Below are 27358 nucleotides of genomic sequence, written 5' to 3' on the forward strand. Positions count from 1 at the left end.
CTTATACTGTATTATATAAACCATAAGGATATATACAGTGGTGTCCAAAAGCAGTACTGAAAATGTTTTTATTTTGTATTTTCAAATTTAACACCAAATTTCTCAATACAAGCCATACTATCAGCATAATATGAGTGGAAAGTAGAATCTTTGAAAACTTCACATGAATTTCAGAATTTCTTACTATTTGCTATGCCCCCCTTTTGCTTTAATGACACCATGCACTCGAGCTGGCATGGACTCCACAAGTTGCAAAAAACCCGATGATCCATGTTTGCCTACTCTGGAGCTGGACACCTGCACTGAATTGCCTTCACCCTGACAAAGGAAAAGTACCACTCCATTCTTTTGAGACATATTAAAATTTTACCTTAATGGGATTAAAAAAAAGGTGAAGAATCTTAAAGAACATAAATGCTCATAAAAGGGATTACAGTATTATGATATTTTCAAGCGGCACTATTATTCTCACTTTCATTTCTAAATATGATGTTTTTGGTCTTTTCAGCATCACCAGAATACTCATGTTTTCACTTTCTAGCGATTTTAAACAAAAAGTAACTGCAATGTAATCACACACAAAATATTCCGCAAATGCATATTTTTTTGTGAATAAAACAACATCGCTGATAGACACATAACCTGAAGAAATATGGTGTCTTGAGGCAGCATGTCAGGTGGATGTTATTTTATAGCTGATAAAGCAGGAGTTGCTATACAGTATATTACGTTCAAAGGCTGAGAGTTGAAAATAATAGAAACATAACTTTATATATATATATAAAGTCCAGGTGGTCGTAAGTTTTATTTTTGTCCACATTTATGGACATTCAAATACAAATTCACTTGATCATACCCTTAAAATTTCTTACAGTCAACCAAAGGAGGATGACACAATTTTCAGTAAATTTTTTCAATAAATTTTCAATAGAAGTTCACCCCCAGGACTATCGTACACTGGTTCATCTGTAATATTTACCAGCTTGGATTGGTGTCTGTTACTGCCGAAAGCTCCTGTCTGTGTTTCCTTGTGTATTTTTTTTATGTACTCCATTCTGTGTTTTTAATAAAGAGTTTAAGAAAATATGATTTCCATCACTGAAGTTTCCATGGTCCAAAAATGACACAGGTATAAAATGGGCCATCCTTGACTATGTACACCATTAACCGCCATACAGTACAAACACTATTCAAATGGTGTTTTTTCCCAACTATGATCAACACAAGCAACGAAAACAATACCTGGTCAGAGTTTCAAAACTATTAAGACTACAAATTAATTGTGATTTATGCTGGACAGCAGGGCCCCCACAAAAAAAACTGAAAGAAACGGAAAGCAAAAAAAAGTATTTAAAAATCACTGAACCCCAAGTTAACAAACAAGAAATTTTTATGTGGTCACATAAGTCCTTAGGGACGACAAACTGGCTCTGCCATCTTTTATACTGGCAGGACCATCCCGAGCCACAGATCCTGATAAGATTGTGAATCACTGGAAGCAAACTACAGTTTGAGAGAAATGTGACAAGAATGCCTTTTTTTGTGTAAAGCCACGCTGACAGATTTGTGCTGTGAGATGACAAAGGCATCTTGTTGGATCTGGTTAGCAGAATCAACTGAACAATCTTATCAGGCTTGGCTACCTACAGCTTCTCGGTGAACATGTACATGTACGCAAACACGCGTAGATACACACATATATGCACAATCAAAGGCTTATTTGTGTTGTTCAAAGATGGGGAAGCGGGTGTCCTGCTGAAGGTTCATGTGGGAGCCGGCATGGTGTACTGTACCTTGTGCGGGTTCTAGGATGGTGGTGGTGGTAGTGGTGGTAGTGGTGGTGGGTATAGAGGTGGTGGTGAGAACATCTAGATGAAAAACAAAAACAAAAGTGACATAAAGAAACCAATACATAAACCATGAGGTAATAAAAAAACACCACCCAAGGGAATGAAACAACTTCAATGACCTTCAGAAAAATACTGATATATATGCACATATATCAATATTCCAATAGATGCTATATAAAGATTTTTTTCTTGTCTTGTGTAAGGTTTGTTCTCTACCTTAATCCCTGTCTGGAAACTATTTGTTTCCATATTTTTTTTAAACTTTCATAGAAATCAACAATAAAACACATTTTATTAAAATATTTGCAATCCAGAAATCTTACAGTTATTCCTGAAGTATAAGTAAACATACCTACTTCAAAACCTTTATCCTAACACTCACCTCCACAACAGGACATCAATAAAAGAAAATCAAAATTGGGTAAAGTGAAAGCCATGATGACAAAAAAAACAAACAAACAAAAAAAAAAAAACGTGCAACTAACAACAGAAAATGATGTATGGAAGGTGTACATTAATCACAAAAAGCAGGCAAAAAACAGATAAAAGAACAGTGTGGCTGACTTGGACCAAAGGCTGTTTCTGTTAAACTGTATTATATATGTGGATGCCATTTTTCTCAACTAGCAAAGCAGGTCCCACTGAGAAGGCTTTGGGTCCAAGTGATGAGTATTCAATGAGTGTGCACTGATGAGTCCTAATGCTAACCAAGCCTACCCTGCTCATGGTGTTCATCGGTGGTGAACAAACATACAAAATCAATAAAGTGTTGAACAAAGCACACAGATGAGGCAGGAAGACTAACATGAGCAATGTTTGAATGTTTGTTCCTCTCTTCTGGGAAAATGCTGAGTTAACATCAACAGCAGTCCATTGTAAGAACCTCCATAGGGGACCAAGACATTTAGAGCCTAATGATGAAGCATCAAGGCACGCAGAGCACTGCTGAAAAAAGCCTGGTTTAGGGAGCAACTGAAAACCCATTAGAACCACTGCATTTCCTCTCCCACGGCAACTCGTCGTTGGAAAATGCCAGTGTTTGGAAAGCGAGGCTGAAAACACAAGAGTGAGACTGGCCAAAATGTATGCGGGACCCTGAAACAGCTCCGGTTCAGGCTCCACCTTAAAACTCCTCAAAATTCAAAGTGTCTGGAGCTTCAATCATTCCACATGACTACAGACTAAAAGGTTGGAGCAGTTAGAGCATGCACTTTCAAATGCCTTTCTTAAAAATAAAAATTAAAAAAAAACTATCAGCAATAGTCTACTGGAAGCAATAAAGTTACCTATGAAACACTGACTTATAAGACCACAAGAACAAGATGCAAACCTTTTGAAATATGATACTTCGGAGATGAATATGACAAGGATAAGAGTGAAATCAGTTCACATTTTCATTATTTTTCTTTGTGTACGGTTGAACTCATCACATGACATGTACTGATAAATAGACAGAAAATTCCAAAAACTGTTACAAATTGCTTACTCATTGCATTATTTGCATATTTGCTGACTGCTTTCATATAGAGATTAGAGCTATAGTGTATATTGCTTAGTTTTAACAGGAAAAAGTTCATTGTGATATTCAAATAGTATGTTCATAACGTCACTGAAGAAAAATGTAGAGGCTACAATCTATATTGAATGCAAACATCAAGAACGTAAAATCTGTCCTGAATATCATGTATGGAAGTATCATTAAGGCTTGGTGCACTCTCATGAAAATATTTAATGTATAACATGTAAGTAACTGAATGCATATCAAGATTTACTCTCCTTTTTAAATGTAAAATGTTGATATTAACAGTAATTTATGTCCCCAAGAGTAGGACATTTACTTACAAATTAAATCTTAAAGATCACCTGTAGTTCTACAGATTTCTCATTAGCTCTTCTCAGACAGACAGACAGACAGGCAGGTCGGCAGACCAATACGTGGCTGTCACGACCTCAGTAGTAGACATTTGAAGGCAAGGCCAGTGAAACTTCTTGGGCTGTGTGCTAGGCACACAGTAAACTCTGGCTCTCTAGCATAGAAACATAATTGGTTTTATCCTGTTATGAACTGTGAATACTCAACAGATGTTTGGGATCACTGGTGTCAACAGCTCATTAAAACTTGGCAGTGAAAAAATAGTATATTCCTCCCGAACAAGGCTGAGCATACAAATGTTAAATATATCTTTAAAAAAGACATAGTATATCATTGTTGGACACTGCTGACGTTCAAATTGCTGTGGGTACGAGAGTGTCAAAGTGATGTGTTTACTAAGGATTCTTCTGAATCATTGCTAGTAGGCTCATTAAACGTGTCTGGGTGATAGGGAACAATCCCTGTAGACCCAGAGTGTGTGGCACGTAGACGGAGCACGAAGTCAGCTGTTCCTAACACTGAACCCTGTGCAACCAACCCTACGAATACACAGTTCTCGCATGTGAAAGTCAGCTAGAGATTGGGGTAGAGGGTGGGAGCGTGAAACACTTTTAATGTGAAAGGGTGTGCTGCAAAGCAAACTGGCACATGGGGGGACTGTTAGCGGATAACAGCCACCCAGGAGTGGCACATAAAACATAACAATAAGGCTAATAGCCTTATTACCACAGGGGGAGGGAAGGGGCTTGGATTTCAATTCTCCTATGCCACCCTTCACAGCCCCATAGCCTCATGCTTTGTTTGGCAGCTTTGCATACTTTCCAAGGGGCTTTTCCTTGGTCTAGCAGGTGTTCTCTAACAATGCAAAAATACAAATTAAATATCAATTCAATTCCCTCATCATATCCTACGGACTGAGGTTTTGAAAAAGAGAGGAAGTTTTTGCATTTACGGTTTCCTAGACTGCACAGACTTCATTTACCACTGCATCTACGTGTTTTTGCAGAACGTCATTCGGGCCTCGCCGGTTGGTGTAGAGATGGTAAATCATGGTTGTGTTTTGAATAGAGAGCACAAAAATCCAAAACACTGCATTTTTTTGCAAATCATATTCACAGGGTCCTATCGTTGAAAGCAGTGGGATTCATGTGACCATGCGTTTCATCCATGCTACCTGCCCAACATCATACCTCTTAGGAAACACATTTTTGACTTCTATAATTAGAGTCTCCCAAAACTGCCATCTGTGTGCTATGACATGGCAGATTGATGGGCCTTTTCCTCTTTCCCAAATTATGGGGGGAAAAAGGAGAAGCTGCGTTTCTCTGGAAACGCTAATGACACAGAATCTTATTAAAAGCCAAAGGCACACATGCGGTGATCACTCTTTCCATTTAATCAAGGGCAGACATTCATGTGTTAATAAAAAAACACAGTCGAATTAAGCAAGAGAACACGTTCTGTTGAGTAAATTAATTTTCCGGCGAATCAAAACTCTGTTCTTGCATTTAGTTAGACCTTTTGTTGCAAATGTGCTGGTTGACATGTTCAATGTGACAAGGCTGAAATATTAACTAGTTCACTGTCATTGTACCTGCTATAATTAGGTCATTTTAACAAATGCCACATTAATTTAATAATATGACTACATTGTTAGTTTTTGTTAGGTAATAGGAACATATGTATACATATTTTGAGCGGGGGGGTGCGGTGGCGCAGTGGGTTGGACCGGGTCCTGTTCTCCGGTGGATCTGGGGTTTGAGTCCCGCTTGGAGTGCCTTGCGACGGACTGGCGTCCCGTCCTGGGTGCATCCCCTCCCCCTCCAGCCTTTCGCCCTGTGTTGCCGACTTAGGCTCCGGCTCCCCGTGACCCCGTATGGGACAAGCGGTTCAGACGGGGTGTGTGTGTTTATTTTTTAATTTATTCAACAAATTGTGGCATAAAAAAAAAAATATGGAAAAGACAACAATTGCCATGTGTTCACATTTACAGGTCTCTGCATTCTTTAAGAGTTCAGTGAACCATGTAAGGAAACTATTTATGGCCTGTAAAATACCATGCCACACAACCTGACCAAGCTATGAAAAAGCTAGGAAAATACATCACATAGAAGAAAGGTAGACGAAACCTTAAAACTGGAAAGCACATGTCAAGCAAGTGAACATACAGCTCCATTACAATGGCGCATTTCTGGTTTTCGGAGTTTAAAAAAAAAAGAAAAAAAAGTACAGCACATTTTAACTCCCTATCAGCTGCTTCACACTGTTTTGAATTACACTTCTTGGCTGTAGCATACTAAGATCAAAATAAAAGAAACTTGTGTTTTCATTTTCCCAAAATACATAAGGAAAAAAAGTGATTAAAGTTAATGAGGCATTACAAGGTGAAAGGTCATTCTTAGACTTTGATTTAATAACAAATTCTCAACAGGGGGTATGCTGAATCAGAAATGAAGCAGAAAGCAACGCTCCCGATAAAATGCTTGAGTACAAAACAGCGGTGTGGAAAAAGTGTATCGGCGCAATTGATTTCTTAGGACCCCGGCTTGCAGCATATTCAGGGTGTGCAAAGTTAAGGGGGGGTTGTAGATGTTGCTGGAGGAAATCCCAATAACCGTTTCGAGGAGCTTTGTGGAATAGAAATGAGAATGAAAGTGACAGTCTGCAGAGAGCCGTGCAATAAGAACTCAGCTGTGCGGTAGGGCTCGCTTTTATTAGGTTAGAACATCTCAATAAACTTGTTAGGCTCCTCTGGGGTTGACGTAGTTGCACTGCAGGGCTCGCTGGACGGCTGCTTTCACAGACACATTTTGGTAAATACATTTTTCACTTTAACCGATTTAGTCCTCTCTGTGATGTTCCCCATTGCTCAAGCTTTACGCACCTCCGAAAACAAGCACATTAAGGGGGACCTTCAGCAATGCAACACCTGTCTCTGCTGGAGGTCCACATAAGGAGAGTGTGTAGGATAAGTCCACACAGACACAGGGGTTCCACTTGAGTTCACGTGCGTTGGCTGGCGTAAGTGCCACTGACCCATGGTGACCACTTGCGTGGTTTGCAAGGTGATGGAGGACACGGCAGATGTCTACCATTGCTTTCGTCTACGTATCGCTTTGGGCCGTGGGACGAATCGCACTCAAATAATAGGATAACCTGCAAATTTCACATGGCCTGAGTTGGAATGGAACCCAAGCTCAGAAAGCGCCGCTCTGGACCTTTCATGCACCAACTTCACCTGCTCTGCCACTGTGCTGCTGTACGTCTGCATAGTTAGAGTGAAAGTTACCTACTGCAGATTTATGCACAAAACCCTTCAATGTTGGATGCGACAACATAAGAACTCATATCCAGCTAAAACTTACAGCATGTTAATGAGGCAAGAAATAATTCCAGCCAGAATGGGTCAGAATGTGTTTATGAGAAATGCATTATGGACTGCAGCTTTCATATATGGAACAGTTTCCATATATCATGGAATTAAATACACTGAAGCACAGTTATACTGTTAAACTACATACACCGTAGACTGGAATTCACGAACATTACGCTTTCTTTCCCAAAGTCCTACAACAACTGCAACAGTCAGGAGGTTGGATGACAGGACACAACAGCAACTTCACAATGGATTCAATTCATCAGAAAAATTCTCCCTTCGGATCTAACATCGGATCGGCAGCATGTCAGGGCTGCTGTTCTCGTAATAAGCAGATGTCATCCCTTAAATTGAAGAAGAATAATTATAAGAGCATGGTACAAACAGATGTCACTGCCGCTTGTCTTTTGTGAACGTGTGCAGAGAATATTCCGGGATGTCAGAGCAGTCTGTTAACAGCCCCCCGCTCAGGTAGGAGGGTGTCAGGAAACATGACGCAAGATTAAGCGCTGACAGCCTCGGCCCAGCGTACTGTTTCCACATTAGCAATTCTAATGTTCGACATGATTCGCTGCTGCATTACCGCAGATATTAGAGCGGGAGCAGACATCAAAGTTATCAAAATCCAGACAGCCTCTATTATGTTTGGAGCTGGTTTTAATGGGGGAGTCTCACTTTAGTCTTTTACCAACACGTCTCACATCCTTCCTCTCTCCATCCTGTCGTGCTCTGAACCTTGGGTGTAGAAAGAGAGCTACTCTACAACTCGGAGCTGCTGCCAAATTCACATCATGAGGATCACATGATGCGGCTGACTCCATTACACTGCGCTTCTTGTCTGGAAAAACACTGAAATTGTTTTGATAACAGCGCGCGCTTGTAAACATGCACACTTGCGTCGTTTTTTAGAAGCTGCTCTTTTCAAAGGTATTTTGCATTGCCATGGAGAATTCTGCTCTGAATCTAAGTGCTATGGGGCGTGCCTAGAACGGCTCGAAAGACTTGTAAGGGGCTGGTCCCTTTGTCTTATTTTTTTTGGGAAATCTGTTGACCAGTACACAGTGTTTATCTGCTTTTTGATACTGTACCAAAGGCTCTAGTGCTTCCACTGTAAATGCTAAACACTCCGGCGGATGGCTCTAAAATGGCATTCCAACCATCCTTCTTGGAAAACGGCGAAAAATAATCCCTCTTAAGGCTGTTTAACAGGAGTCATGTCCTTTGAGAAAAGAAACGTGACCGAAGGTCAGCGATACCGTGTACGTTCAAGCATAGACTTTTGAGAAACACTGTCTCGTACGTACCGTAAACATAGAGGATGTAATCGTCGTAGGACTCGCCAACCGAGTTGGACGCCACGCAGCGATACGTCCCGTTGTAAGACTTGTTGAGATTTTCGATTAACAGATCTGTTCCCGTTATCACAGCATGCGAGGGGACATCATCGTCAACCTTCACCCAGTTGATTTGCTGGGGCCTAAAAGAACAGACAGGTATTAATCCTACAGTAAGGAAACCCTACAAACAGAAAATGCTTCATCTGGCCTTTTCTGCTGTAATATGATGCAGATGGAACAAATATGAATTTTGTTTGGAGTCAAGCTTCTTTTCAGTAAGATGTACCATGACTCTTATAGACACACAACTCTCCTTACCTTGGTTTTCAACAAACATTAAAAGAGCGTCAAACCAAGGGGTTGTATAGATTGTTCTTGGCGAATTCCTCAAATTTTGATACCAGTAACATGTTCAAAAAATTCAAGCAGACTGTACAACACAGATATTTTTTCCCATCACAAGATGAGTACAGAGAACAAAATCCACTAAGGGAAAACAAAGGCACTAGAAATTCAGTTATGCTCTCACAAGTTCCTCTAGTGCTTTGGCAGCATTCTGTTATTTCCCCGGAGCTGGCGAACATTTTTTTGTTTTGTGTTGGCGTTTAAACTTGTTTCCATCCATTCTGAAAGGCTTGAAGAAGAAAAAAAATCACTCCGACTTCAAACAAAGACTGGTCGAGCTCAATCACTGTTGATCTCCTGCATCTGTGAGAAACAGCATTTGGTGGGGGTAGGGGGAGGCAACGCAAATTCCACATTGGAGAAATCTGAGGAGCTCAAATCAGAGGTTAAATATACATGTGTGGCATGAAAATTCAGCACCCCTGCTATGGAGTGAAAGGAATGACCTAGAAAAAAAAAAAGTGGTTTATTGAAAGCCAGAGATGGGAGGCACACAGGAGAGAGCAGGCGCTGGAAAACTGGGGTGAGACATTGAATACAAATCAGCACGCGGACCGAACCAACGGCGTCTGACAGTAATGACTGCAGACCTCCAGTCGCATTAATGAAAATTACTTCCAATTTTCTGCTCACCCTATTGATTGTATTTTCATCTTTATAAATGAATTTAGCTCACGCCTGTATCTCAGCAGTGTGAGTGCTACGGAGTCACGTGCCGGACAGTACTGGAAAAGCGACCTTTTGGTTCATACTGGACCGCCTATTTCTTGAATCGCAGGGAGGGGCCCTAGGAAGGAGCACATCCAAGCAATGGGGGACGTTACTGCATTAACATCAAGTAGATGGGAGGAGTAAGCCTGAGCTGGGACACACAGAGGACAGCCAATGTTGCCTTAGAAAGGCGCTGTCAGTATTGCTTGAAATGTAGCTCCATCCTGGCCCAAACCCACGGTGCCCTGTAGTTTTTCCATGACATATTAACCCGTCGTCTGACTCGGCCTGATGATCTACGCACCCTTGGACACACTAACCCGTAGGGAGCCAGGGAGAATGTATCATTACTTCATCATGAAACGCAGCTCAAATGGACTGAATTGCAAAGCATTTGGCACCTCTGCTTTGAATTGTTGCTGCATAAAACATGGTTTACCTTGTGACGGTTGTAACTAGGATCGCACACTTTTTCAGGGTTCAGATGTGGCTGTGCTATCAAACCCTTGAAATGTATTTAAGCTAATTTCTTTTAAAACCTCATCCAGATACATAAAGGAGTAAAATGTAAAACTGCAAGCTGCGTAAGCTACATTTTATTAGATTTTCTAAAAAAAAAAAAAACAACTACCATGATACTGATAAAGAATCTCATCTTCATCTTTATCCACACCCTCATTATCACTACATACCATGACTGTGAAGTCTTTTAAGAAGTGCATGGTTACTTTGTGTGAAATGTCAGAAGCCACTTACTGGGGCTTGCCTTTGGCTTGACATGTCAACTCAAGATTTTCTCCTTCCCTTGTCAGACCTTCTGGAAACTCCACTACAATCTTCACCTCTGGTTTGTCTGCGGAAGAAACAGGCATCAAGCACATCGGCGTATTAGAAATGCGGCTACATCGCAGTGTCTGGTACCTAGTTGGACATAAGCAGTGTATTGCTTTACCGAGCATAAAGCACACAGCAAAACTTTAAACCCAAAAAAGTACATGCATCTTTAAAAGATTTAAAAAAAAAAAAAAAAAAATTGCAATATAGATTAAAAGTGGGGGTGTATACAGTGTGCTAATTTGTATGTTACCACCATTTCAACTAAAAACCGTGTGATAGAGTAAACAGGACACAGCTTTCATTTAAGAACTACTTTTTTTTGCAGAGGCTCAGTGCTTCTGGCCTCTCACATCAGCTGTGAAACGGTATCTTACACTTGAGCTCCTTGTGTCTAGCTGATGGACCAAACAGCACCGGTACTTCGCTGCAGTAATACATACAAGCGCTGACAGGGCTGAATCCCAAATATGGTTTGTCAACAGTGCACTCACCCTGCGCCGTCTAGTCTGACCTTTATGCTCTATCAGTAACGACCTTTACCTTATTCGTTACAATTACTGGCTACCGCAGGCCTTTTCTCTCTTCCTCCTGATTTTTTTTTTCTGGAGCCAGACCCTGTGTGTATTCCATGTGGCAGACAGGGCATTTAGGGAGGTCAGACACAAACCACATGTATGCCAACAAGGGATGGAGACATCCTCGTACAGCAGTTCATGCCATCCAAATAAACTGAGGCTCACAATGGCAGTCCGAATCTAATGCCATGCATAAAGGCCCCAGAACATTTGAATAAAATGCATAAAGATTATTTTTCATACCGTTCAAGCGCTCCTCTTGTGACTAGACAAATTTAGACACATAAAACTCACATCTATGAATTGTACTACTGTAAGTTATATCATACTAAATTGTGACTCAGTTTCCCTTTGTCTACGAAAGTGACGTGTGTGTCCTGCAGCAGCCAGCACAGCACTGACTTCTGTACGTGTGACCTTCCACTTTCCGTTGTGCTGTTAACAACTTCCGCAGCCTATAAATAAAATGACGCGAATAGGTTACCATCTGTGGAGAGCTCGACGACTTCCATTTTTACCAAATCAACTCATCAACAAACCTCGCGATGCCATTGGTGATGGGTACACAGTCTAACATGGCGAAGAAAGAGGAACAATGCCGTGTTAGCTAATGTAAAAAATATAGACAGAAACAAGGCGCTGACAAAAGTACAATTGCATTATCGATTTTCTCCATCTTCAGAGACACCCAGCTTTGAAAACACCATGCGGACAAGGTGATCTTATCGGCCTGGTATTGAATGTCTATAATGTAGATGGAAGGAAATGACCAAACAATGATCGGCCCTTCTTCCAAAATTAAATAAATAAATAAGCAAATAAACGAATGAGAGTCCAAAATAAACCACCATCAAACAAACAAACAAACCAAACAAAATAAACACATGAAATCCATATTGCTAAATTGTCCCGGGCAGCTTTCTATAAGAAATCAATACAGCCTCCTAATTGGAAAACACATGTTTACAACATCAGAAGAAACACTGATCTTGACACGCCAGCTTTTTGTTTACGCATTTTCACTCTGAATCTCACCGTAGGTAAATGCTAATGAGCCCCTATCTCGTCCATTTGGTAAAGACCTTATTTTGCGGCGGCGCTTTTACAAGAGAACCCTGCGGTTACACAGAGTGCTAATTAGGGCAAGAGGGAGGAAGAAAAAAAAAAGGAAGAAAAAGTTGGATTCAGTACCACGATGGGCCTTTTCTCTTTTTTTGGCACCAGACATTATGAGGTTATGAATGAGCCACCATAGGGGGCACAATAGCTACTGTAAGGGAATTTTCCAAAAAGCCGAAGAGAGATACCAAGCAGACATGACTGAGGTCCTGTAAGAGCTCGGGCGAGGAAGAAAGGCAGGGACCAGAGACAGGCGCAAAAAATCAGGAGGCCAAATTTAAATCTATTCTGGGGTCTCCTTGGAGATCTGCATCCGACACTGCGTACTGTACGGCGATGTCTAGTTTCAAGTACAGCTGAAAGAAGACAGTGCATTGAAACTCGGCTGAATCCCTAGTCGAGATTTCTCTGTAGACCCTGGATGTAATACTCTCCGCTCTAATAGAACCAGCAGGGTAATGACACTTTTTCCCCTTGTCGGACCTGGCGACATTTCAGGGTGTCTTGTCCACCTCAATGCGCTTTTGGATCAATACGACCGTACCCCTCGTGTAATTGTGAGCAAGACACCGATAATGAAGTCGCTCAATTCATTGCAGGTTCCCTATGGTTTAGATTACTTTCTTAACAAATTAGTTGTAAGCGTCACCTATGTCAGTTTAGTCCTAAATCAATCATTCTTCACGCCGATTTAGCCGAACGTCGTCCTTGTAACAAAGTGTGTAAGGAAGCGAGCATTCGGGGTGCGTCATTGTTTAAACTGCCATGCTTTTAAGATTCCGTGCAGAGGCACGAGAGCCGCTTGGCCCACTTGCCCCTTCGCGACTTTGCCGGCCAACGCGACGCAGCTGTCCTTCCATGCTGCCGAAGAAGGTTTTCGCTCTCGGTTCCGGACAGCGATGGAGAGCGATACGTTGTCTCGTTGCACCGGCCCCTCATACATCTCTTTAAGGATGATCTAAGGCTTTCATTCAGGTTAGACCAGAGCTTCGTATCCCTGGCGACCTCTACATTTCAGTCCACAGAAGTGTATTTCTCCCCTGTCATCTTCAAATACATCACATGAAAAGAGCTAAATAAATGTTTCATATGTGTTATAGGAGAACGCTGCGCCGACTATTCTCAGTCTTCATGCCTTATGTATACAGGTACAAAACACGTTCAAGTTACTGGCAGCTTATTTACATTGCATGTTTTGTTTCCCTCTTTACAGGCAGTGCTGCTGAGCGTTCATCCACCCAAAACAGTTGAACTGCTGACCCCGAGGGTGCAATAACAAAGCAGTAAGTGATGCTCTTAGCGCTGCGTGGGCCATCAATATTCCGTGCTTATCTAATATACACAACAATGTTTTTCCATTTTTCTGCAAAATGAACTCCATTAAGCCAACCCCTTACTCAATGATTTTAACATCGACTGCCCGGTTGCTGCAGCCGTGGAATTTTTCCAGAGTCCCCGAGCCAGACACGCCGCTTTGTGTAGAACGAGTGCCGCGAGCCCGACGACGTCGCCGCCCAGTCGCACACGCAGTCACACGGTGCGGCACATGCCACGCTTTTATCAGCCTTAATCCAAGATTGCCAAAATGTCAAACTGTTGCAGATGAGCCGATCCATCCCGTCTTTTATCTGGGAAAGGTCAGACAAAACCCCTTTTCTTTCCAAATAAACGGGTGTTCTGGGAAGATTGCCCAAGGGCTAGTTAACCCCGTCTCACCGCATCATACGCGCCCGTGTATTTCACTCACTGTACTGCTCAATCGATACCTTCGCATAAGGGATGGCATTTCACACCAAAATGCAATAGTGCAATCATGTACTGCCAAGAATAGTGGGAAGAGAGGATTGGGAGAACATGTGTGCGTCTAAGATAATGCGAAAGAAAAGCGTTATGCTGACAGATAAAGGCAACTTTGGGTAAGCTTGACATCTGAACCGAAAGACAGCATATTACTGCACCGTTCAGCTGCGTACTGTATGGCCGGTCACTCCTGTGTCTTGGGCAGTGTACTTACACTGCACCTCAAGGAACTTCTGTGCCTGCAGGTCCTTCACGGCCGGGTGGTCCACGATGCACACCACCGGAATGCCGTCGTCTTCTCTTGTGACTGTTAGCATCAGCCGGCTGATGACGGTGAACATCCTGTCATAGGTGTGCTGCACTTCTGACTTGCCTAGAAGAACATAAAGGGATCGGGACATTAAATTGGGTTCCTCTACACACTTCAGGCCAGGAAAGCCCAAAAACAGAAATTTCACATTTCCGGGTGGTTCAGAACAAGGCAAAGAAAATATAGTTTTCACAAGTTGTAGAAACCGTGCAAATCAGCAATGCAACAGTGGCTGAAAAACAATCTAACGCTACTTTTCTTCGACGCGTTCTCCGCAAAGGCAAAGAGGGAACAAGACGAGGAGCCGACTGGGGAAAAACGGCGCCTGCCGAGGAAGGCTGAAATAGCAAATGCAGCGCGCGCAGTGACGCATATTTGACCATAAGCTACGAAACCAGCACTTTTGGCTGCTGAACAAAGTGCAGCAAAGTTCACTTTGTTCAGAGTGCAAGACTGGTGTCCTAGAGAATGGTCAATGGAGGTGAATCAGATGAAAATTGCTTGCTGTCAAGGGCTGTTATCTGTGAGTCACTCATTGGCTGCGGCCACTGCGATGGTTTGTTTGTGCTTTATGAAGTGAGATATAATAGTTGCCGTCTGCGACTATGACCTACAGCACCCTTCCACAGCATCACGGGGCATGAAGTGCACCAAGGCTCAGATGAGTCATAGTGCTACCACGGGCAACGTTCTCACTACGGATCAGCATTGCGTCCCTCAATAATTACGCTGCCCTTGTGAGGGGGGTGGATCGGGCAGACGGAACGAGAGAGATAGCCATAGATAAGCCAGCCGAGGTAGAAATACCTCATTGTCGAATATCTTTCAGTGTGCAGAGGAAATGAAAAATTACAATTACCAAAAAAGATTACTGCGGTCTCTTTGGCCTCTTGCCGTGGTGATGCATCTATAATCACGTTGAATCTGCATATTTAAATGCTAATAAGTGGCAGCCAACACTTATTAGGGCTGATTAAGACAAAATTCTTTATCTCTTCAGGCAGGCCTGGTCATGAAACGCTGGGGTATTTTCTGTCCAAACCCCCATATTGCACCAGTGTATTAAAAAGACTGGGCTGCTTTGCTGCTGTCACGCATTACTCAGTTGGATATACTTAATGAATTCAGTTAATTATGAGCAATAAGTAATTCAGCTCACATTATTTCACCTGTCTTTCGAATTGGGGACATTTATTTTTATTTTTTAATACAGAATATCAATTGCTTTGTTTGAGCTTAGCGTATGAATGGTTGCAACAGCAAAATTTCCATGAATTAACTATATTCAGGCTCATTTAATAACTTCAAAAGTGTAGTTTTACTCTTTAAAAGAATAAAGCCTGCAAATGTATGTTTGGCCACATCGGAAAAGGAGGGCTTTGCGAGGCTGAACAAACTCTGCTAATCCAACACACCATTTTGCCCATGCTGGAACAAATTTCAAGGTATCATGCCTGTGTGTGGATGAAAATGAAACCTGCACGTCATTTAATTCTCCCTTTTGGTATTTTGAGTGCTTTTCTCCGGTGTCTGTCTGCATTTATGTCCATCAACTCGCCTGTTGTCTTTCATTTCCGAACTCAAAATGCGTATCACGCAGGGACAGATTAACACCTGTCGAACAATACCTCTGCAGTTTCTTGACTTTCATTTAACTCCTGGCTAAGGTGCAAATCTATGATGGCAGAACAGAGTAGAGTGAAGCATATTAGGACACAAGACCAAAGCAAACATTAAGAAGAGAGCCCAGGTGTATGCAGCACACTGCTCGTTGCTGACTGAAGTGCCTGCTTTTACATTTACATTTATTCATTCAGCAGATGCTTCTCTCCAAGGTGACATAACTAGTATTTAGCTTAAACCTGTCTCCAAGGTGATTTACAGCACCAGATACACTGCACTAAACTCCTTCACATATTTCTACAGAGCAAAAATGCATTATGAGGGGGCGTGGTGGCACAGTGGGTTGGACCGGGTCCTGCACTCCGGTGGGTCTGCGGTTCGAGTCCCGCTGGGGGTGCCTTGCGATGGACTGGTGTCCCGTCCTGGGTGCGTCCCCTCCTCCTCCGGCCTTATGCCCTGTGTTGCCGGGTTAGACTCCAGCTCCCCGCGACACCGTATGGGACAAGCGGTTTCAGACGATGTGTTTGTGTGTGTGCGTGAGCAATGCATCACGCACACACACTAAGATGTGAAAAAAGCCATTGGACTGTGGGAGGAAACCAGAGCACCCAAAGAAGGGGAGGACATGCAGAGTCCACACAGACTGAGCCACACTCAATCCCATGTCCCAATACAGAGCCCACTAGCTGTGAGGCAATGGCATTACTCACTGTGTCACTGCGCTGCTCTACATTCCCGAGAAAGGTGGGTGTAACCTTTAAAAGCTATTTAATAAAAAAAAGGGCCTTGATTATCCTAACAGTAATTGGGTTGAATGAGAATATTTAATTAAAAGTAAATCCACCCAGAACGAAGGCCAAAAGCATTTTAGTCTACGAGCGCTGGCTTGGCTGTGCCAGGGATCAGAACAAGCCTCTCTCCACTGCTTGGCTGCTGAAACTTGGGATTAATGCCATCATAAGCCACCTATGTCTTTGAGACAAATATCAGTATACTATAAATCAAATGTTTAGGGTGTTTCAACTGAACAAACGGCATGCGACCTCACTAACAACAAATGCATAGATATAAAAGGAGCTAAAGTGTTCCACTGATGTATGGATGAGTGACCCATTGTAAGTAGTGTATCTAGCAGTGTAATTCACCTTGGTGAATAAGGTGTGTGGGCTGATAACACTACATAGAGTTCACTGGAAGTCGCTTTGGAGAAAAGCGTCTGCTAAATAAATTAATGTAAATGTAAAGAATAGCAAACGAGAATAAGCAAAAAAGCAAAAGTAATGACATGAAGAAGAAGGAATAAAGGAATACACATGAATAATAAATAAGAAATAAAATTAACTTCACTACAATGGAGACAGTAAAAGGGAAAAGGTTAAAAGGGCAAAGAACCTGTATGGATTCATGTTATACAGAAGGCACTTTTTATACTCCTTGAAGATGTTAAGCACCGGCGCTCAAGATGGTGGACCCAGTTGAAGAAGATTCACTGTCGTTGTCCATCAGTTATGGCAGAGCATTATTCAGCATTAGCCCGTTCCATCTAGCGGGAGGATGTGTTCATGAGTAAATTAAACGTGTTGGAGGCTCAACCCCTCATTAAGGCTTTACTCTGTAAGCGCAGAGAACGTACGAGGCGGGCAATGTGGGCAGCATTTGTCGAGTGGGAGTCGAACAGCGGGGGTTCTTTCATAAGGAGTCACAGCTTCTAATTTCATCTCTTTTTTAAATGTCATAAAAAGTGTCTACATAATTAGAGGCTGCATGCGCATTTGGTTATCAATCAATCAAGCCGCAAACGCCCCAAAAACAGAGGAGCCCCACACCGTTTTCCTGCCACCCTACGAGAGGTGGCGAGATCACGCCGGCGCGAGACACAGCTGAGCTAAGTCGATCAAACGCGGGAAACCTTGAGAGAGAACCGAAATGGTCGGGGCCGCGAGGTTTCCTTCTTAAGCCTACCTTGCAGCTCCTTGTCCCCCTTCATCCATCGGATGGTGGAGGCGGGCTTGCTGCCTGTGGCGATGCACGTTATCTCTGTCTCGTTTCCTTCGCTAACGATGTCCTCTCGGGATTTCATGATGGGATTGTCTGGTGGGACTGGCACCGAACAAAGAGAGGAGGGATTAGAAAGACAGGGTGCGCTGCAGGACACTCTTCCCATTTGTCCAGCGCGGCGTCCCTCGCCGTGGTCAACTTTACATGTCGCAGAGCTCCACCCATGATAAATGACAGGCTGGTGCACCGCCCGGCGCCATCGATTGCCTTCATGGGCTGGCAATTCAGAAAGTGCTTGTTAGCCATTTCTGAAGCAAATTCTCTAAAGGCATGTTGGGATGTCAGTAAAGCGAAACTCCTCTTACACATTGCGAAGGTATGAGTTCATTCCACTCTGGGAATTGTGTCTCACATAGCGGCCGAATCCTACGAATTTACTGCAGGAACAGCAAAAAGGAGTCCTCAGCCCAGAGTACATGTAGAATACGCATAACGGACAATCTTTCTGAGGCTCTTCAAGCGAACGTGTTTTTAAACGAGGCGAGTGACCCCCCTTGTGAACTTCTTTAGGAAAAAAAAATCCACTTAGCGTAAGTAGCACCGGTGCGTGCACCGAGTAGTAGTGGATAGAGCGTCGGTGGACATACCCAGCACGGTGATGTCGGCGTAGGCTTCTTGGGGGGGGTCAGTGTACAGCTGGCACACGTACCGCCCCTCGTCCGACAGCGAGACGTTGGAGAGCGACACCCGCAGCTCATTGTCCGAGAAGTTGACCAGCTGAAACCGGCTGTCCTTCAAGGCTGAGGGAACAAAGTCATTGAGGGCGGTTGATGGAAGGGCTTGTACCGTACCCACATTTTCTGTTGCGCCCACCAAATTCTCACAGCCCTGGACCAAAACAACACAAGCAGAATTCATAACTGCACACAGCAAGCTGAGTTGATGAGCTAAAGAATAAATACAGCAAATCCAACTCAGCATGCACATTTTATACATGTAACCATTTTCCCCATACCGAGCAAGTGTCAGCAATGAGCGTCGATCCTAATTTTGCGATGCACAGATTTGGTTCACGGCCTCTCTCCTAATTAGGAGAGGAACTGCTGAAAATATATACTTTTTTTGGACTTTCCTCCCCTAAGAATAATGATGAGTCCATTAGCCTTGTTTTCCAGGCGAGGGCCGTGGAGAGCGCGCAAAGCCCGCGAGAGATGAAAGTTCGCCTCCACTCCCCAATAAATTGAATTCTGATCGACACCAAACAATTTACCACGCTGAAAGCTTTCTCGGCTGCATTTGTTCTCACCCATATCGGTGCAGTTCAAAGGGAGGTGCCATAAATAAATAAATAAGTGTAAAGAAATAAATTCATAATTCAGCACAGGGGAGATGCATTTGGAGCAGGGTGCTCTTAAAACGCAGAACCTGATGGTAAGCTGGTCTGATTGTTCCATCTACTCCCCCCAAGCTGGATAAACAGCGTTCTTTCAGCCTTTACTGAAAACATACATGAGTATGCATGAATGTTGGCGCACGTCCACAAATATAGGGCAGAAAATCCCAGTTTGATGAGGAAGAAAGTCTCATAAGAAGTGATCCTCCACCTTTTGTTTCTCCAGCCTCTGAGAATTTCTTGTGTGAGCATGCAGCAGGGGAAGGTCGAGACCGAGCATCCCGCTCGCAGTTTTACCTCTGTCTACCTGTTCGCTAGATTGTTTTTGCTGACAACACAAGAAACAGACTGAAAAGTAATTCATATCTTTCTGAAAAACAAATGCACATCTTCACTAATGATTCAAGCCAATTACCAAGCAGAAGGACCAGTAATCAAACTGATCTGAGATCAGTGGCCTGTTAGACATGCCCGATTTGGCCCAGGACCCCTGCTATTACCCTATGCCATTTTTACCGTGGTGCTGGGGTTGGCCCTGCGAAACATCGCCTGTGCCATGAAAGAATAATGTGCGACTAATTATAGCGCACGACATGAAAGCAGCGAACCCAGTTGTCAGGGTGAGGGCAGTTAAAAAGCTAATGATTTAATTCAATTTATTGATTGGGGAATGTGTGGGGATTAAAGCAAAAAAAAAGAAAAAAAAAACCATGATAACAGTGATGAAGACGATGCCGTTTGTAATCTATTGTGACTGAAGTCTTGTGCAAATGATGAGAATAATTAAATCATTATAAAAACACTAATAATGGGAATGTCAGGTTTAATGGGACGAACACCAGCAGCATGAATAAGAGTCAACTCTGCTTTCATTCATCACAGAGTCACATGCTATAGCCTTTTAGGACAGAACCAGTTAGATGTTTCACAAAGCCTAGGCCAAATTTACATAGATTTTAAGTGTAAAACTATTATTTTTCCTCCCAGTACGTAAAACAAGTGCTTATTCTACCATTTGTACTCATTAAGGCAAAGCACAGGTTTTTTATTTAAAAAAAAAAAGAAAACCTCTGCAGGTTATCTTTAAAAGAAGACATCTCCATTTGCAGAACACCATCTGACAGAAGAAAGAACAGGCATGTTACAGCTGGGATTTCACTCCTGAGCCGCTTTACATTACCCATCTGCTCCATTACATGTTGGATAACCATTAAATTATCCTTTTTTCACCGCAGGATTTTAGCCTTGCACACAGAAGTACATTTGCTACATACAAAAGACAGATTAGCAGATATATGAATGGCTGCTACTGTACATATATCCACTGTTTTCCCCGTTGCTATGCAGATGCTGTTATCCAGCGTCGTGCTCTTGGGATAATCCTAATCACAACACAACGGAAACAACGGTTAATGAGGGTTCCAGGATTCCTCGGAACGAGTGGAGAACTGGGAGCGGTCATGACAGCGCGTGGTGACCTGTGGGGGAAAAAAAGGAGCTTTTTTTTTTTTTTTTTTTGGACATTTTACCCAAGTGCTTCGCTGCATGCTGTGCATTTATGTGGCAACAATCAACCTGACAAATTCTCAGCTACCGTTTCTAAGACTCATCTTCAATGCTTTCCCAAACATTGGAGGTAGAGGGATGAGGCTGAAAAAGTCAGGTCGCTGGCACGGAGGTATTTCCCCAGACGGAAGGGGAAAGGTAGCCGAGACCTTTCCGTAACCACACTTTGAGTGAACCCCAACCTTTCCTAGCAAGCGTGTGGCATTTGGCGCCACTAGACACAAACCTAGACAGCTCCCGGCGCGAGGGCCTCCACGTGGCCACGACGGCACAGAAGGTGGTCCCCCTTGGGGATCGGAGGGTAAGACGGCGACACTCGTCTGCCACGTTGCTCTTGGTAGGGGAACAGGTCACGCAGATCCTCCCACTAGACCCCTGCTAAGTAGCCAGCGCACAGGGACGTGGTGCCTTTCCACTGAAACACAGCTTCGTGAAGATCCGCTGCGAGGCTGGACACGTGTACTCGGGTGCCCGCTGCAGCTCCGCTATGGGTTTCTGTACTTTAAACATTTCGTGAAAACATTCAGCTGCGGGTTTTAAAAAAAAAAAAAAAAAAAAAAAAAAAAAAAACCAAGGAACAATCAGCCACAGCCAACAGCCTACTTGGTAATCAGCGACGAAGAAGTTTACGGCCACAGCGTGGTATTCTCACTGAGACAAAACGCAGCAAGACCTGAGGAAGGAAAGTGCATTAATAAAAGGCAAAAAAATAAATATAACCGTGGTTCAGAGTAAGGGCTGACAACGCATCAAGTATCAGTGAGAATAATAGATTCCGGCAGTAAAAATGCTTGAGAGGAGGGGCAACGTTTCCAAAGTAGTAATGTCAACCCCGCAGTGCATGGAAACACAGCCTCCTCCTTCACCGGTGCGCGCAGGACGAGGAAGATGACCTCTCGTTCCCTCCTCTTCTTAAGAGAGGGTGAGAGGACACTGCTTCCGCTGGATATAATTGGCGCTGAGGCATATCTGCTCGGAAGAGTCGCTGCTAAATCGTTCCACTCCGGCAAAGTAAGACAGAATTTCTGAAAACAAGACTTTCCACCTCCTTCAGGCTTGGGAGAAATTCGCCCAAAAAAAAAAGAAAAGGAAATGTTGCATAATTGTACACAATACGCCGTAATTCATTCCAGGTTAGACCTTTCTAATTCCCGTGTAAACGCAAGAGTGCAAAAAATTTTGTGATCTTGTAAATGTTACCTACGTTGTTGTTATTGTCTATTTTTCAGTCATCTTCAGCACAGTGTTTCAAGGTTTGTTCAGCATAACCAATGCATTTTAAATGCAGAGTCGACCTGAAAGGCCTTCTTCAAACAAGCGGTCTACGAGACAGGACTGCGTCTGACTCTTGAATATGCAGCGACTGCTTAGGCTTTTAAGCTGGTGGAGATGCGATTCCATCAAAACAGCTTTAAGGAAAATAAAACCTGGAAAAGAAATCACATGTGCGCTGCACTCTAAGTGCAACAGAGATGCCCTGTTGGTGGAAAGTGCCATCGAGGTGCTCTACTCTCCCACAGGTTAACACAGCTTCTTCCTGTTCCCGTGGCCATTTTTTTTCGGGTTTAATCTGGAAGGCTCCGGGGGACATGCCGTTTATCCTAAATAACCACAATCAATTCTGATTACTGGGCCAAGCCACTTCAAATGAGCCTATCAAGGTTTTATTAAGCAGACAAGGGATAATTACCTCCCTCACATGGACCAAAATACACAGGGTCTGTGGTGTATCACACCAGCCGATCTCAAAAATAAAACAACCGTACTGCAGACAACTGTCCAAAAAACAAGTGATGAAAGAACACTACGGCGAGCAGTACGAAATATTTTTTTTTACATGAAGCGCAACAAAATACACACACGCGCACACACACGTTTAACCAATGAAAAAGCTCATTTTTATATGACCTGCTACGAGGAGCAATTAAAAGGGAGCAATTAAAAGAATGAGAAGATCTCTGGGAAGGAAAGGGGAAAGGCAAAACAAACCTTGCATTTAGGCAGAGCCACCCTGCCGTGATGTACCAAGAGTGTCGTGATTTATAAATGAGCGTGTGAGCGCAGCAAAGGCCCGAGAAGGCCGCCTCTCGGCCGCGTCCACCGGGCCACCTCGCCGTCCGCCTGCCCCCAGGTGGGGGGATGCGGGACCGGGCTCCTGTGAACCCTGCGGCTCAGACCCCTCCCGCTTTCTCTGTCAAAGTTTCAGCTAAGTCCCTACGACATTCTCCAGAGGGAAGACGAGCACATGTTCTACGGTGAGAGCCCCGCTTTAATGAAGTCGAGCGACCGCATTGAAACGGCTGCATCTTCTCGCAGAAGCCGGGCAGATCACAGGAGATCAAAGCTGACCGCCGCAAATGAGATGCCTTTCCATGGCGGCTGCAAGTTTTGAGCCTTTCCACGCAGTCCCCCGGTAACATTATCAATTATTTGCTCTCTGGCTCCCCCTGTGGCTCCCAAGGCCTACAAGGCCACGGGCGGAAGGCAGTACTTACGCCTGAGGTCTTTGAAGTAGATGGTCTGTCTGTTGGGGTTGAGAAGCTGGATGACAGAGTCGTCGTTGTTCTTGACTCTGCAGCTGATGGTGGCAACATCCCCCTCCACCACGGATACATTATCTGTCACCAGATTCTGGCTTTGGACTGAGATCAGAAGACACAGCAGTAGGGTTGGGGGACAGAGAAAGAGAGGGAGAGTGAGAGAGGTGCACCTACAATTAACATACCTAACACTGGCATTCGGGGTAGATGTTCAAAGGCTGAAAACCTGTGTAACACCAATTCATACCCTTATACACACATGCACGGGCGCACAAAGAAACCCGTAATAAACATGCTATTGTGTGGGTACCTTGATTTTTTGCTGTACAGTGTATATTTCTGGTGTTTAGGGCGGTGAACCAACAATGTTCTGACTGTGGTATCACCCCAGCTAAGAGGAAGAACAGATGTCTCCATCACCCTCTCAGCGCAGACCTTCCCAGCACATCTGTGGAGGTTCCTTACGGCACGGACGCGTTAAGTGCGCCTGACGCTCGAGCCGTTCACCGGCGACTCGACCGTTCTCCTTTCAGGCGAAGCGGCAAAGGAAGAAATTCACACGATTCTCTATTTCTGTCGCTCCCGAAGGAGCTCACAGGTGTCACGTGAATGAACCGGTGCCAGCCGCGACCGCATCAAAAGAAGATTTGTATGGTTCGGTTGTCACCCTCTGCTAAACGTGTCTGTCACTTAAGGGAAAGGGAAAACGGGAACCAAGCGCTCCAACAGCGCAGATGCGGTTAGGGCGCTTACGCGACCCGATTCAAATCGGCCGGCTACGTGCAGACCGAAAGGCCCGCCGATCACGAAAACCCCATAAGGCTCTACTCCCACAACTCTTCTGACATTCGCAGAGAAAATGATCGATCGAAATGATTCAACGAAAATATTAAGGAGGCGGATATCACGGGACTCTTCCCACGGAGGAGACGAAGGTCCGAGTGCGGTTAGGCGAGGTTAGGCACGGCCGGCGGCACGTCACCGAGGGACTCGCGGACGTAAGGACGCGAGCAGATGCGCAGACACGCGGAGAAACGCGGACACGGACGCGTGGCGAAACGCGGCGAACAATGGCGCTTACGGACACGCAGCTGCGGGGATTTCACGCTCGGTCTCGCTTTACTGCAACAGGTAATCTGTCACCGTCCAAACAAAACTCCAAATTACGCATTACGCAAAAGCTAATAACCGATAACTAGTGAAAGAGCATTTTGTTTTGTGAAGAACTTCCTACACGTCCTGCTCTTCAGCGTTTACTATGTTTGTGAGGGTAACTGTAGCAAAACGCACATGAACAAGGTTAAACGTAGCAAACGATGTCCATAAAACACACACACACCTCACGAAACAATAACCGGAGGGACACTGTATATCACTGTTAATTGTATAAAACGTTCAGTGTGTATTATTCTCCCCCATAATATTTTGAGAAAAGGCCCCTATCCTAGCTGGATTCCCCAGAAGGAGAGAAAACAGAGCCACTAGGGGGGGACAAGCTGTCAAAAGCATTTGTAACGCGAACCGTATCGGTGGCGATGGAGGCTCGGCCTTCTCTGGCTATTTTAAAGGATCGAGGACAGACGGAATTTTGTGTGCGTCATATACAAATGCATCATATACTCATAAACACAAAGATGCACATGCAAGGATTCACAAGCTGCGTATCCCGTGGAAAGCGATCACGGCAATGTCGCCCTGTTCCCTGGGACGTCGGTTACCCTCGGCCGGATCGCGCTCGTCGGGCAGAAGGACAGCGGGCACACAGAGCGAGGGCGAGCGGCCGCGCGTGACTTTTCCGCGGACGCGCACTTGTTGCGGCTGTTTGCAGAGAGCGAGAGGGAAGACGCACCCTCTCAACGCCAGAGCCCGCGTCCTCCGGGCAGAGCGGCTGCTTCTGGTTCGACCCGTTGGCGCTCCCTCCCTGAGATTGAAGCGCTTCCATACACGGAAATAACAACAGGATGCCGAAGAATTATTAAAGGAAGGAATTACACAACAGCCACCTGCCCCGCAGTACGGACCCAAACGGCTCGGCCCACGGAGCCGACGACGGCCGGGATCATAAACGGCCGCGACAGCCCGACCTGAAACGCACCACGCTGACACTACACAACGGAACTAATTTCATATAAGACAACAACGCGACGCTTAGTTATTTCGTGAAGCAAATATTTTCCCTTTGGTCTCCACCCTTCTCCGCGATCTGCGGCAGCTAATCCCAGCGCCGCGATACAGACGTTCGCTGCGAAAGAGAAAGTAAATTGCGCCGCTGCCCGTGCGCGGGGCCACTTTCATGTGTGCGCCACTCGACTGCTCACAGACCCTTATGATGAGGAGGGAACAAGTGGCAGCGCCATTGACCCCCCGCGTCTCTGAGTGGGAACGTCGCCCAGAGCCTCAGCGCGCAACACACGCACCCGCCAAGGGAGAAAACGCCATCCGATTTCACATATTTACAGAACCCGGCACTCTTATCACCTCCACATAATGCACACATATTACTTCATGTGGAAATAGTGCACTGGAAAGACAGTGGGGGGGAAAATAAAATAAAATAAAATTACCTCTCTTCCATGACAAGGACATTTAGAAAAAAGAAAAAAAAAAAAAAAAACATTTCCATTGGCTGAGTTCCCTTTTAAATGAAATGTTTGTCTATGCGAGTGTGATTATATAAGTCAATTGCTTGTTTTTCCCCCTTCTGCATTCTGACGCCTTTAAATGGTGCAACTTTTTTAGCTGCTGCATTTGCGCTCCATTGTAATTTTATAACCGCTTCAGAATATATAGAGCTGTGCGTCGTTACACATCCAAATGAACGTGCGTGCAAATAGAAAGCATTGCGCGAACAAAACGAGGGAGTCATGCTGCACACCAGCATTAGAGCACCAGTTTACATGGTGACTTCCTACGCCTTGCTGCAGGACCCTGGGCGCTACCTCGACGACGGGGCCGCGGGCCGAGCGGCACCGAGGAGTGATGCCGCAGCACGTGGAAATAACCCGACGGACGAGCGAATAGCGACATGGGCCGGGCTAATGAAGGGTGAAGCGATTTTCGCGTGCGAGCGAGGTCCGGCAGAGACCCCGAAATCAGCTATGACGCACTGGGGATGGCCGACCCGCTGATCAGCACCTCGCCGGGGAAACGGTGGTCGAGCTCCGTCCCGCAGGCCTCGCCATCACGTGCGCTCCTTGGGAAATCTCTTTCTGGGTGCTGGGATTCTTTTTTATTCGCCCCGCTGCCAAAGCTGAAGCACGTGGCGGCAGCCGGGACCTTGGCAGGAGCTTCACTTCCCTGGTGGGGGTGCTGTTTCCACCCGTTGCGCTAATCAGCGGCGCGTTACGGCGGAGCGGGAGCATAATGCGGACGCGGAGCCGGAGTCCGGCAAAGGCAAGCGTGGTTGGGGGGAGCAAAATGACACATTTCAGGGCCATGCGTCCGTTCCCACCGCCTGCGGTTTTAAGCCATCATGGGACCTGAAACTTGGAAACGTTTCAGCGAGACATGCAAGGCTGCCGGCTGGTGGTCTGAACGGCAGGTTAACTGCTTTAATGCAGGCTCCGCCTTTGCACATGCTCGGTGAAATGGTATCGGAGCCCCAGAGAGGGAGGTAAAAAAAAATAAAGAAATAAAATAAATAAATAAAAGCAACAAGGACACCAGGCGGAGGCACGTCCTTGAGGTTGAAAGAGGTGTAGAAGGAGAAGGAGAGTCCCTTGGAGGACGGTTCGAGCTGCTCAGCACTTGGCCTCATTAAGATGCAGTCGCATGCCACACGCCGCACTTCCACCCTCCGCTTAAATGATTCTTAATTTGATAACAACCATCCTTGTGACTCATCCATCAAAACTAGTTGCCTGCGAACAGAAAATCAAAATATCGCATTACACAAAGCAGCGTGCCTCACTCGCCTTAAGTAAAACATAACCAAACGGTTGTCATACGCAACAAGCGTTCAGCAGCTTTGATTTATCAGAGAGAAGCACTTGAAATGATCAGGCTAGAGTTTTGATTTTTACAAATGTGAGCTCTTATTTAATAC

At 44.6% G+C, this 27358-nt stretch overlaps 1 protein-coding gene across 6 annotated transcripts in view; it reads right to left on the reverse strand.

Moving 5' to 3' along the window:
• cadm1a (cell adhesion molecule 1a) overlaps nt 1–27358 on the reverse strand; it is a 221454-nt gene that overhangs the window by 29804 nt on the left and 164292 nt on the right. For 4 of the 6 annotated variants that reach the window (XM_018755413.2, XM_029250996.1, XM_018755415.2 and 1 more), the window contains 7 exons: nt 23269–23415; nt 18462–18614; nt 17779–17916; nt 14098–14256; nt 10309–10405; nt 8404–8576; nt 1794–1868 (listed from right to left, as the gene is read on the reverse strand). In XM_018755413.2, coding sequence (XP_018610929.1) covers nt 1794–1868; nt 8404–8576; nt 10309–10405; nt 14098–14256; nt 17779–17916; nt 18462–18614; nt 23269–23415 — 942 coding nt within the window. The remainder of the gene's footprint in view (nt 1–1793; nt 1869–8403; nt 8577–10308; nt 10406–14097; nt 14257–17778; nt 17917–18461; nt 18615–23268; nt 23416–27358) is intronic. The other 2 variants (XM_029250998.1, XM_029250997.1) reach the window with 1 other exon arrangement.

The sequence above is a fragment of the Scleropages formosus genome, chromosome 4 (genome assembly GCF_900964775.1).
Source record: "Scleropages formosus chromosome 4, fSclFor1.1, whole genome shotgun sequence".
Lineage (NCBI taxonomy): Eukaryota > Metazoa > Chordata > Actinopteri > Osteoglossiformes > Osteoglossidae > Scleropages > Scleropages formosus.